Consider the following 12519-nt stretch of genomic DNA (forward strand, 5'->3'; position numbering starts at 1 on the left):
ACAATCTACACCATCTACACAGGCTACACCATCTACACAGTCTACACCATCTATACAGTCTACACCATCTACACAGTCTACACCATCTATACAACCTACACCATCTATACAGTCTATCTACACTCAGTCTACACCATCTATACAGTCCACACCATCTACACAGTCTACACCATCTATACAGCCTGCACCATCTATACAGTCTATCTACACTGTCTACACCATCTATACAGTCTACACCATCTACACAGTCTACACCATCTATACAACCTACACCATCTATACAGTCTATCTACACTCACAGTCTACACCATCTATACAGTCTACACCATCTACACAGTCTACACCATCTATACAGCCTGCACCATCTATACAGTCTATCTACACTGTCTACACCATCTACACAGTCTACACCATCTATACAGCCTGCACCATCTATACAGTCTATCTACACTGTCTACACCATCTACACAGTGTACACCATCTACAGACCAGGGGCCACTCTTTCAGAGATGAGGATGTGCACATCCTTGATAGGGAGGAATGCTGGTTTGAACGGGGAGTCAAAGAGGCCATTTGTGTGAAGAGGGAACCGGGGGGGGGCTAAAAGTACATCTGTACCCATCTTACAATGCTGTGACTGCAACTATTCCCCAACCCTCTGTGAATAGAACACATGACCACTGTAACTCTCCTTCATGGTCACACCCATATTTGCATATGAAACTGGTCGTGGGTTTTGGTCATTAGGCAACTGTATTGTTTATAAGGGTGGGGTACCTGCAGTCACTGTATTGTTTATAAGGGTGGGGTACCTGCAGTCACTATATTGTTTATAAGGGTGGGGAAACCTGCAGTCACTGTATTGTTTATAAGGGTGGGGTACCTGCAGTCACTGTATTGTTTATAAGGGTGGGGTACCTGCAGTCACTATATTGTTTATAAGGGTGGGGGTACCTGCAGTCACTGTATTGTTTATAAGGGTGGGGTACATGCAGTCACTGTATTGTTTATGAGGGTGGGGTACCTGCAGTCACTGTATTGTTTATAAGGGTGGGGGTACCTGCAGTCACTGTATTGTTTATAAGGGTGGGGTACCTGCAGTCAGTTTAGACTGAAGAGGTCACTTAGGTGACGATGAAACGTTTTATTCGGATAAACTTTCTATTCATAGATTTTTTATTCAGATTCAACCTTCTTTGGTTGTCTTACTGAGCATGCATCAGCGCCGTATGGATTAATACTTGTCCTTACATGACAGAATATTAAAAGCTTGATATACTATTTATATATACAACATTATAGGCCTGTGTACTATTGAGAAAAACATAATATTCAACATAAATGCATAGCTCTGGTCCCCTGTAAACCAGGGCTGCCCCACCTCACCAATCCCAATTTAATCCGAGTACAACAGCTGGACTAGGCTGGGTGGGTGAGAAGGGGTGATGAGGAGGTCGTCTGGGGCAGAACTGGTAGTATGAAGCCCTGATGATTGGCTCCCATGTTTTCCGGAGCAGTGGCGTTTTGTGGTAGTTGGAGGCAGTCGTTTTATTCCGTCCATTGTGACCACGACGCCACCCGGACACCCGAAATAATAATTTTTGAACAGACACAAACAAACATTTAAAAAACACTAACAAATATGAATAATGAGTTTGATGGGCGTCCGGGTGGCGTGGTGGTCTATTCCGTTGCCTACCAACACAGGGATCGGCGGTTCGAATCCCCATGTTACCTCCGGCTTGGTCGGGCGTCCCTACAGACACAATTGGCCGTGTCTGCGGGTGGGAAACCAAATGGGGATATGTGTCCTGGTCGCTGCACTAGCGCCTCCTCTGGTTTGTTGGGGCGCTTTTTCAGGGGGGAACGGGGAACTGGAGGGAATAGCGTGATTGTACGTCCCCCTGGTGAAACTCCTCACTCTCAGGTGAAATGAAGCGGCTGGTGTCTCCACATGTATGGGAGGAGATATGTGGTAGTCTGCAGCCCTCCCCGGATCATCAGAGGGGGTGGAGCAGCGACCGGGACGGCTCGGAAGAGTGGGGTAATTGGCCAAGTGCAATTGGGGAGAAAAAGGGGGGGAAAAGAGTTTCAGATTCAAGATATTATGTTTGTATAGGAGTTAATTCTTGGTCTGTACTGAGTATATCTTGTTGGTCTGTACTGAGTACATCTTGTTGGTCTGTACTGAGTATATCTTGTTGGTCTGTACTTAGTACATCTTGTTGGTCTGTACTGAGTACATCTTGTTGGTCTGTACTGAGTACTCTCAGGACCATGGTCATGGACACGTGGATGTGGATGGTCATGGATATTGGAATGGCTCTGCGGACATCATGGTGTAGGATTCATGGCTGTTTATGAACCTGTCTTTTCTCCACAGTGCCTTCAAAGGAGAATTTACAGACCATAAGGAGGAGGGCATCTACACATGTGTTGTCTGCAGTTCTCCATTATTTAAGTAAGCCAAGAGATAAGCGACACACTTAGCATGTTTGTGCACATGTGGTCTTATGAATTTGTGTTATGCCATGTCTTACTACTGCAGCTGATGTGTGTGTTTCTTTAGGACAGCTAATATTCTTACTGGGACACTGCCCCCCTGCGCTCTAGTTTTAGCTGGTTCAAGACTGTTCTCATACTGGACAGTGCAGCAGCACAGGTTGGGTGTAATACCCGTCTGCATGTCAGACCCATCTTGGTAAAGATCACTTACTGGTCGCTATTTTCCCACAGCTCAATGGAAAGCTTCAGAGGGGGCTGAATTTACAGCCAAAAAGAGTCCGTGTGTCAAGACAGAGTTCTCACAGACCTAAGAGCACATTTGATCTTTTTCTAATGTGTAGTATTATGTTTTCTAATGTGTAGTATTATGTTTTCTAATGTGTAGTATTATGTTTTCTGATGTGTAGTATTATGTTTCTTTATATTTGCCTACAAGTTGACCATGCCACGATTCTACCCCTGCTCCGGTCATGTTTTGTTAATGAAAGAAGATTCTCTTCCAAGTGCAACACGTCTCATGTCATGGTTCAGAGTCTAACACGATTCTTTTTTCCATTTGCTTTTCCTTCTTGTAGATCGGACACAAAATTTGACTCTGGGTCAGGTATGTCTGTCTTGTGAAACACTGAAGATGTTCTAACTGACTGTCGGACTCCCGTCAGACCTGCTTAGAAATCATAGCAACATAAAGCTAAAAAACATAATAAACAACATAAAGCACAACTTGGATGTGCACATCTACAGTGGTGCTTGAAAGTTTGTGAAACCTTTAGAATTTTCTATAGTTCTGCATAAATATGACCTAAAACATCATCAGATTTTCACACAAGTCCTAAAAGTAGATAAAGAGAACTCAATTAAACAAATGAGACAAAAATAGTATACTTGGTCATTTATTTATTGAGGAAAATTATCCAATACTACATATCTGTGAGTGGCGAAAGTATGTGAAGCTGTAGGATGAGCAGTTCATTTGAAGGTGAAATCAGAGTCAGGTGTTTTGAATCAATGGGATGACAGTCAGGTGTGAGTGGGCGCCCTGTTTTATCTAAAGAACAGGGATCTATCAAAGTCTGGTCTTCACAACACATGTTTGTGGAAGTGTATCATGGCAAGAACAAAAGAGATTTCTGAGGACCTCAGATAAAGTGTTGTTGATGCTCATCAGGCTGGAAAAGGTTACAAAATCATCCCTAAAGAGTTTGGACTCCACCAATCCACAGTCAGACAGATTGTGTACAAATGGAGGAAATACAAGACCATTGTTACCCTCCCCAGGAGTGGTGGCCCATCAAAGATCACTCCAAGAGCAAGGCGTGTAATAGTCAGCCAGGTCACAAAGGAGCCTAGGGTAACTTCTAAGCAACTAAAGGCCTCTCTCACATTGGCTAACGGTAATGTTCATGAGTCCACCACCAGGAGAACACTGAACAATATGGTGTGCATGGGAGGGTTGCAAGGAGAAAGCCACTGTTCTCCAAAAAGAACATTGCTGCCCATCTGCAGTTTGCTAAAGATCACGTGGACAAGCCAGAAGGCTACTGGAACGGTGTTTTGTGGACGGATGAGACCAAATTAGAACTTTTTGGTTTAAATGAGAAGTGTTATGTTTGGAGAAAGCAAAACACTGCATTCCAGCATAAGAACCTTATCCCATCTGTGAAACATGGTGGTGGTAGTGTCATGGTTTGGGCCTGTTTTGCTGCATCTGGGCCAGGACGGCTTGCCATCATTGATGGAACAATGAATTCTGAATTATACCAGCGAATTCTTAAAGAAAATGTCAGGACATCTGTCCATGAACTGAATCTCAAGAGAACGTGGGTCATGCAGCAAGACAACGACCCTAAGCACACAAGTCCTTCTACCAAAGAATGGTTAAAGAAGAATAAAGTTAATGTTTTGGAATGGCCAAGTCAAAGTCCTGATCTTAATCCAATTGAAATGTTATGGAAGGACCTGAAGTGAGCAGTTCTTGTTAGGAAACCCACCAACATTCCAGAGTTGAAGCTGCTCTGTACGGAGGAATGGGCTAAAATTCCTCCAAGCCGATGTGCAGGACTGATAAACAGTTACCAGAAACGTTTAGTTGCAGTTATTGCTGCAAAAAAAAGAGAAAAAAAAGGGGGGCGGGGTGGGGGTCACATCAGATACTGTAAGCAAAGGTTCACATACTTTTGCCAGTCACAGATATGGATCATTTTCCTCAATAAATAAATGACCAAGTATCGTATTTTTGCCTCATTTGTTTAACTGGGTTCTCTTTATCTACTTTTAGGACTCATGTGAAAATGTGATGATGTTTTAGTTCATATTTATGCAGAAATATAGAACATTCTCAACATTTCATAAACTTTCAAGCTCCACTGTAGTTGTGCTTTCAGCTGTACTTGATTTTTGTTTATATTTATGTATTGTTTACTTTTTTTTTTTTTTCTACAAAATGCAGCAACAAAAGTCACCAATCTACATAACATAAAGATTAGGTTGCAGAGTCGGAGTTTTTTTCTCTCACCTCTTGATTACAAAGAAGATGCTGCTAGCTAACAGCCAGTTAAAGAATGCAGAAGGCCTACATGGTTATTAATTAATGTGGATAACATATTTTGTGGAACATGCGGGTCACTGAAGAAAATATAACTATTTATAGGACGTTTTCTTTAAAGAACACTGTCTGGATTCTGCAAAAACGCTGTGAAAAACTGTGGCCTGTCATGTGTTCTGTCATCTAAGGACTTGCTCATTTAATTCTGGTGTCCTCTTTCCCACGATTTTTGTTAAGATGTAATTAAGCAGTACATAGGATCAGAGAGCTGCTGGGATGTAATGACAAATGTAAATCTACAGGAATAGATATTACGATGTTTTATTGAAATACTCTCAATAAGTCTGCGGTCGACTCTTCGAGGCTTTTGATTGGTTTAGCATGTGCTTTCTGAGAGTATCCCGATGTCTTTATTTTTATGTCCTGTCATACGGAAGGCATCATTTTATCTTATTAAGTCTTGTCTGAGGTTCCACATTGCAGAATTAGTGGAAATATTGACCTAGACCAGTTAAACAACTTCAACGCTATTTTTTTGCACAAGGTTTTAGTTTCTGATAATTTTCCATGAATTAGTGTAAACATAATTGTCCCAAACTTTTCATAATACTTTGTGAACATTCATTCATTCATTCATCTTCAGCTGCTTCTCCGGGGTCGGGTCGCGGTTGCAGCAAGCTAAGTAGGGCACTCCAGACATCCCTCTCCCCAGCAATGCCCTCCAGCTCCTCCTGGGGGATCCCGACGCGTTTCCATGCGAGATTGGACATGCTGGAGGTGAGCAAGTCCTGGCTCTACTCTGGGGTCTCCTCCCAGTTTGACGTGCAGGGAAAACCTGCAAAGGAAGGTTCCCATGAGGCATCTCAGATGCCTGAACCACCTCAGCTGGCTCCTTTCGACGTGAAGGAGCAGCGGCTCTACTCCGAGCTCCCTCCAGATGTCCGAGCTTCTCACCCTATCTCTAAGGTTGAGCCCAGACACCTGACGGAGGAAACTCATTTCAACCGCTTGTATCCGCGATCTCACCCTTTCGGTCACTACCCAAAGCTCATGAGCATTGGTGAGCCTTCACCACAGCGGTCTGGTACAACGTCTGCATTACTGCTAATGCTGCAACAATCTGCCTGTCAATCTCTTGCTCCATCCTACCCTCACTCATGAAAAGACACCGATATACTTGAGCTCCTTTACTTGAGGCACCAACTCATCCCCAACCTGGAGGGAGCAATCTACCATTTTCCGGCAGAGAACCATGGCCTCAACTTGAAGGTGCTGACTCTCATCCCGGCCATTTCACACTCAGCTGCAATCCGCCGCAGTGCGCGCTGGAGGTCGCATTCTGATGAAGCCAACAAAGTCACTGTCAGTACTGAACCACAGGCTTGGACTCAAAACGCAGACTCAGTCTCAGTTCACAAAAATCAGTCCTTTTAATAAAAATGAGGTCGGTACACAGGTGATCAGATAACAAGGCAAGAGTGTCCAAATCGGCAGGCAAAAGGCGAGGTCGAAAAAGGCAAAAACAGGTCAGGAAACTATAGGGCTCAAGAAACTCACACAAGGAGGAAAATGCTGGAACGCTGTCACAAGAAACAAGACGAACTGGCACAGAAGGAAGTCCAGTTGCACTTGATTCAACTCCTTTGGATAAGGAAGGGAACACTAAGACTATATATGCTGGAGGAGGGGAGACAATGAGACACAGGTGCAACACATTAGGGCAGGGCAGGTAATCACACAGAAGGGAGACACATGAGGGCAGGAAGTAAAGAACCTGAAACGAGACAAGAGGCGAGTATCAAAATAAAACAGGAAGTAAAAGACAAAGAACACTGGGAGAAACAAAAGATAACTTAACTATCCAGATGGGGCGTGACAGTCACATCATATGTGAAGAACGGAGATGCAATTCCGAGGTATCCAAAATGGACAAACTCCTTACTTTGGCTGCGCCTTGAGATGCTGTCCATGAATATCACAAACGGAATCAGAGACGAAGGAAAACCTTGGCAGAGTCCGACACCCACCAAAAACGTGTTTGACTTTGTGCCAAGATGGACACCGCTCTCACTTTGGTTATACAAGGTTCGGCTGGCTTGTAGCAACTGCCCCGCTACCCCATACTCCCGCAGTACCCCCAAAGAGTGCCCCGGGGTACACAGTCGTAAGTCTTCTCCAAGTCCACAAAACACATGTAGATTGGCTGGTCAAACTCCCATGCCCCCCTCAGCATTTCCACAAGGGTAAAGAATTCATCCGTTGTTCCATGGTCAGGGTGGAATCTGCATTGTTCCTCCTGGATCCAAGGTTTGACAATCGGTTGGAGCCTTCTTTCCAGCATCCTAGAGTAGACTTTCCCAGGGAGGCTGAGCAATGTGATGCCCCAATAATTGGGGCACACCCTGTGGTCCCCCTTTTTAAATGTGGGAATCACCACCCTAATCTGCCACTCCACAGGTACTGTCCATGACCTCTTCATGACACTGAAGAGGCGTGTCAACCAAGACAGCCCAACAATGTCCAGAGCCTTCAGCAGCTCAGGACAAATCTCATCCACACCCGGCGCCTCGCCATCGAGGAGCTTCTTAACTACCACAGAGACCTCTGCCAGAGATATGAATGGGGCTTCCCTTAAATCTTCAGACCCTACCTCCTCCACTGAGGATGTATTAGCCGGGTTCAGGAGCTCCTCCAAGTGTTCTTTCCACCACTCGACAACATCCCCAGTCCAGGTCAACAGTTCCCTTCCCTGGCTGAACACAGCCTGAGTCAAGCCCTGCTTCCCCTTCCTGAGTTGCCGGATGGTTTGCCAGAACTTCCTTGAGGCCAACCAAAAGTTCTCCTCCATAGCCTCTCTGAACTACTCCCACACCCGCGTGTTTGCTTCCGGGACCACTGAAGCCGCAGCCCTTCTGTCCTCCCGGTACCTGTCTGCTGCTTCAGGAGACCCCTGTGCCAACTAAGCCCAAAAGGCCTTCTTCTTCAGGCTGACGGCTTCCCTCACCACCGGTGTCCACCAGCGGGTTCTTAGGTTGCAGCGTCGACAGGCGCCAACGACCTTACGACCACAGCTCCTGCCTGCCGCATCTTCAATAGAGACTTTGAATATGGCCCACTCACACTCCATGTCCCCAGCCTACCTCAGGATACATGAGAACTTCTTCTGGAGGTGGGAGTTGAAGACCTCACAGACAGGGGCCTCCGCCAGACATTCCCAGTTCACCCTCACTACACGTTTGGGTTTGCCAGGTCTGTCCGGCTTTCAAGAACAAGGGCGATGTGCAGAACTGTAGCAACTACAGAGGTATAAAGTTGATCAGCCACAGCATGACGATTTGGGAAAGAGTAATAGAAGCTAGTTTAAGAGGAGAGGTGACAATTAGCGAGCAGCAGTATGGTTTCACTCCACAAAAGAGCACCACAGATGTGATGTTTGCTTTGAGAATGTTGATGGAGAAGTATAGAGAAGTCCAGAAAGAGGTACATTGTGTCTTTGTAGATTTAGAGAAAGCATACGACAGGGTGCCGAGAGAGGAGGTGTGGTATTGTATGAGGAAGTCGGGAGTTGCAGAGAAGTATGTAAGAATGGTGCAGGATATGTATGAGGTAAGTGTGACAATGGTGAGGTGTGCGGTTGGAAAAGACAGATGGGTTTTGAAGGTGGAGGTGGGATTACATCAAGGGTCAGCTCTGAACCCTTCATTATTTGCAATGGTGATGGACAGGTTGATGGACAAGATCAGGCAGGAGTCTCCATAGACAATGATGTTCACGGAGGACATTGTGATCTGTAGCAAGAGTAGGCTGCAGGTTGAGGAGAGCCTGGAGAGGTGGAGGTATGAACTGGAGAGAAGAGGAATGAAAGTCAGTAGGAGCATGACGGAATACCTATGCGTGAATGAGAGGGAGGACAGTGGAATGGTGAGGATGCAAGGAGTAGAGGTGACAAAGGCATATGAGTTTAAATACTTGGGGTCAACTGTCCAAAGTAATGGGGAGTGCAGGAGAGAGGTGAAGAAGAGAGTGCAGGCAGGGTGGAGTGGGTGGAGAAGAGTGTCAGGAGTGATTTGCGACAAAAGGGTACCAGCAAGAGTTAAAGGGAAGGTTTACAAGATGGTTGTGAGACCAGCTATTTTATATGGTTTGGAGACAGTGGCACTGATGAAATGACAGGGAGCAGAGCTGGAGGTGGCAGAGTTGAAGATGCTAAGATTTTCACTGGGAGTGATGAGAAGGACAGGATTAGGAATGATTATATTAGAGGGACCGCTCAAGTTGGATGGTTTGGAGAAAAAGCAAGAGAGGCAAGATTGAGATGGTTTGGACATGTGTGGAGGAGAGATGCTGGGTATATTGGGAGAAGGATGCTGAATATGGAGCTGCCAGGAAAGAGGAAGGTCAAAGAGGAGGTTTATGGATGTGGTGAGGGAGGACCTGCAGGTGGCTGGGAGAACCTGCAGGTGGCTGGTGTGACAGAGGAAGACGCAGAAGACAGGAGGAAATGGAAACGGATGATCCGCTGTGGCAACCCCTAACGGGAACAGCCGAAAGTAGTAGTAGGTCTGTCCGGCAGCCTTCCCCGCCATCTGATCCAACTCACCACCAGGTAGTGATCAGTTGACAGTTCTACTCCTCTCTTTCACCAAAGTGTCCAAACATTACGGTCGCAGATCTGATGATACGACCACAAAGTCTATCAATGATCTTCGGCCTAAGGTGTTTTGGTACCAAGTACACTTATGAACTACCTTATGTTCAAACATGGTGTTTGTTATGGCCAATCCATGACTCGCACAGAAATCCAATAAGAAGGCACTGCTTGGGTTCAGATCGGGGAGGCCATTCCTCCCAATCACGCCCTTCCAGGTTTCGCAATCGTTGCCCACGTGAGTGTTGAATTCCTCCAGCAGAACTAGAGAGCCTTTTATCTTGTTAGTTTTTAGTTTTTTTTTTCTTTACTAGAGCGTGAGTGTCTGTAATAGGACCCAATTTCCCTTTGGGGAGGAATAAAGTATTATGATTCTGATTCTGATTCTGATAACAGTGTGATATGACTGTTAGGGTAACAAACATTGTTAGGCTATCTAATGAAATACCCACAGTTAAGTAAATGAACTTTCTATTCAGACATTTGTTGAGTTCAATGCAAAGCCTGCAGTCCATTGTTTTCTGGTTCTTCAAATTCAGGCTGCTCCGCCTTCTCTGGCTCAAGAATCAGGAATCGGGAACATTTATTTGTCATTTCATTCCACGCACCTGTGCACATGAAACGAAATATTGTTTCCCCCCAGCCCACAGCAGTGCAACACAAAGACAAGGACGCATATCCAAACTACAAGAACACATATATCCAATTCACTGTCCGAGAGCAAACGTCAGGATGACTGTCGGAATTGTCGGTCTGCATTGGCTATGAGTTAGCTTACAACTTGTAAGAAGATAAAGTTGTTGGGTTCTACCACTAACATTACCCCCACCACCATATCACTTAAGTAAATAAACTTACTATTCAAATACTCGAGTTAAACACTAAAACCTACAGACCGTTGTTTTTTTGGTTCCTCAAATTCAGGCTGCTCTGGCTTCTTTGGATCAAAAAGATAAGTGTAGGATTCTACCGCTAACATTACCGGCACCACTGTGTGCCATGTCTGACCCTGTGCCTCTGTAGCACACAACCTACTAATTTAGAAATCACAACATGGGTGTGTATTTTTGTTTGTGTTTTGCTCATCTGTACATTAATGGAATGCCTATCCAAACCCAGCATCTGACGATATTACATATATTGCGATTTTCATGATGTATATGATATTTTTTGCAACATGACTTTTTTTCCTAGAATATCACATTTATCCAACAAAATATCTATAAAAGGGTAATTTTGGATTAAGTTTAATATAAATATGTCCATGATGCAGGCTGGCCATCATTCTTTAACCTGGTAAAAGAGGAGGCTGTTACTTATTCTGACGACTTCTCCCATGGTATGCACAGAGTGGAGACAACCTGCAGCCAGGTAGACTACGTTCTCCCACCATGTTGACAGTGATATCTACTGCACCTTGACTGCTTTTGCATTTATTTCCTCTCACGGTTCAACTCCTAATGCTTGCATTAAGTGTATGGTTATGTTCTCATCATTTCTGACACACTGTGTACATGGTAAATTAAGTTATTGATTCTTCCCCTGTGTTTTAGTGTGGGGCACACCTGGGACACTTGTTTGATGATGGACCACCACCGACAGGCAAACGATACTGTATTAACTCTGCCTCACTGGCTTTCCAGCCCAAGGATGAGTCCGGTTGTAGTCCACCAAGAGACGGGACTGGGGCATCTGGTGATTCTTCACATACGGGAAAAACCGAGCTCTGATGGGAATTCTGGGAACTCTCCAGGAACCACTGACTGGTGGCTAACTTTGTACCGAGGGCTGGTTGGAAAAAAAATTGCATGCCTCCTTGGCTAAAGATAGCCATGATCTGCATAAATTGGTTTATCAATGTGTTTTCTTGTTTAGTTAATTTCTCAAGAACTAACCTAAAAGTTCCCAAGTACATCAACTGAAGAATTCCCTGATTTCAATTAATGCAGACCCCTGCAATAAACAATGTTTGGCCATGGTCAAAGCTGATATGGACTGTCTTAATGTCACAGCTAAGTCTGTGCAATAGAAACTGGTCTGCCATTAAAATGTTTGTACAATAAGAGGTACATTACTAAAACTTCTAAAATGTACAACTTAAAGCCATTAGAAAACAATCAAAAGTTTTCTGGCTGGACATAAGTTATGTGTGTATAGTTTTTTCTGAAAATTGTGTTATTTTAGCAATTATATTTGACATTGAAAGGTTTATGTTATAGGAAATCACTATGCAATTGCTCTCGTGATCAGTCCAACAGAGCAGAGGAGTTTTTTCCCCTCAAATAAAATGGGATCTGTGACAAAATAAAGCTTAGCTTCTGGGATTTTGATTTTTACATTTTAATTCACAAATAGTGAAACATCCTTGAGGTTTGTTGAATAGTGGAGCTAGACTCTTAAGCTTCATATCATAGAAAATCCACACATTAAAATGACATGGCAATTACTTCGTGGAATTCTCCACCCATAACCAAACAAATGCTGTTGTTGCAAAAATGTAGTGCACCATGTAAGTATTTTAACCTACGGAGACTACATATAACTTTAAAGAGCCTGTTGAAAAGGGATCACAAACTAGTGGGGGCAACACTTGTCATTGATATTGCCTGTGCTGTTCATACACAACACTCTCCAAAAAAATCATGTTCCTACGCCTTACGCCTCTTCATGGTCCTCGAGTCACTTAAGGGTGCTGATACTAGGGGGGATAATCTGAAAAAAGATTAACATTGTTTTTCAATGTACAAATTCTATTAGTCCTTTTATGAGCCTAGTGTAGTAACCTTCACTGCCATAGGGCTGTCTTATCTCTAAAATTACT

At 44.2% G+C, this 12519-nt stretch overlaps 1 protein-coding gene across 2 annotated transcripts in view; it reads left to right on the forward strand.

The window, feature by feature from the left end:
* The window catches only part of msrb3 (methionine sulfoxide reductase B3), a 52411-nt gene extending 40404 nt beyond the window's left edge, over window positions 1-12007 (forward strand). For both annotated transcript variants that reach the window (XM_056276546.1, XM_056276545.1), the window contains 4 exons: window positions 2384-2461; window positions 3081-3109; window positions 10972-11069; window positions 11252-12007. In XM_056276546.1, coding sequence (XP_056132521.1) covers window positions 2384-2461; window positions 3081-3109; window positions 10972-11069; window positions 11252-11428 — 382 coding nt within the window. In that variant the 3' untranslated portion in view covers window positions 11429-12007. The remainder of the gene's footprint in view (window positions 1-2383; window positions 2462-3080; window positions 3110-10971; window positions 11070-11251) is intronic.
* The last annotated feature ends 512 nt before the right edge of the window (window positions 12008-12519 follow it).

This window comes from Lampris incognitus, chromosome 3 (genome assembly GCF_029633865.1).
Source record: "Lampris incognitus isolate fLamInc1 chromosome 3, fLamInc1.hap2, whole genome shotgun sequence".
Classification (NCBI taxonomy): Eukaryota; Metazoa; Chordata; class Actinopteri; order Lampriformes; family Lampridae; genus Lampris; species Lampris incognitus.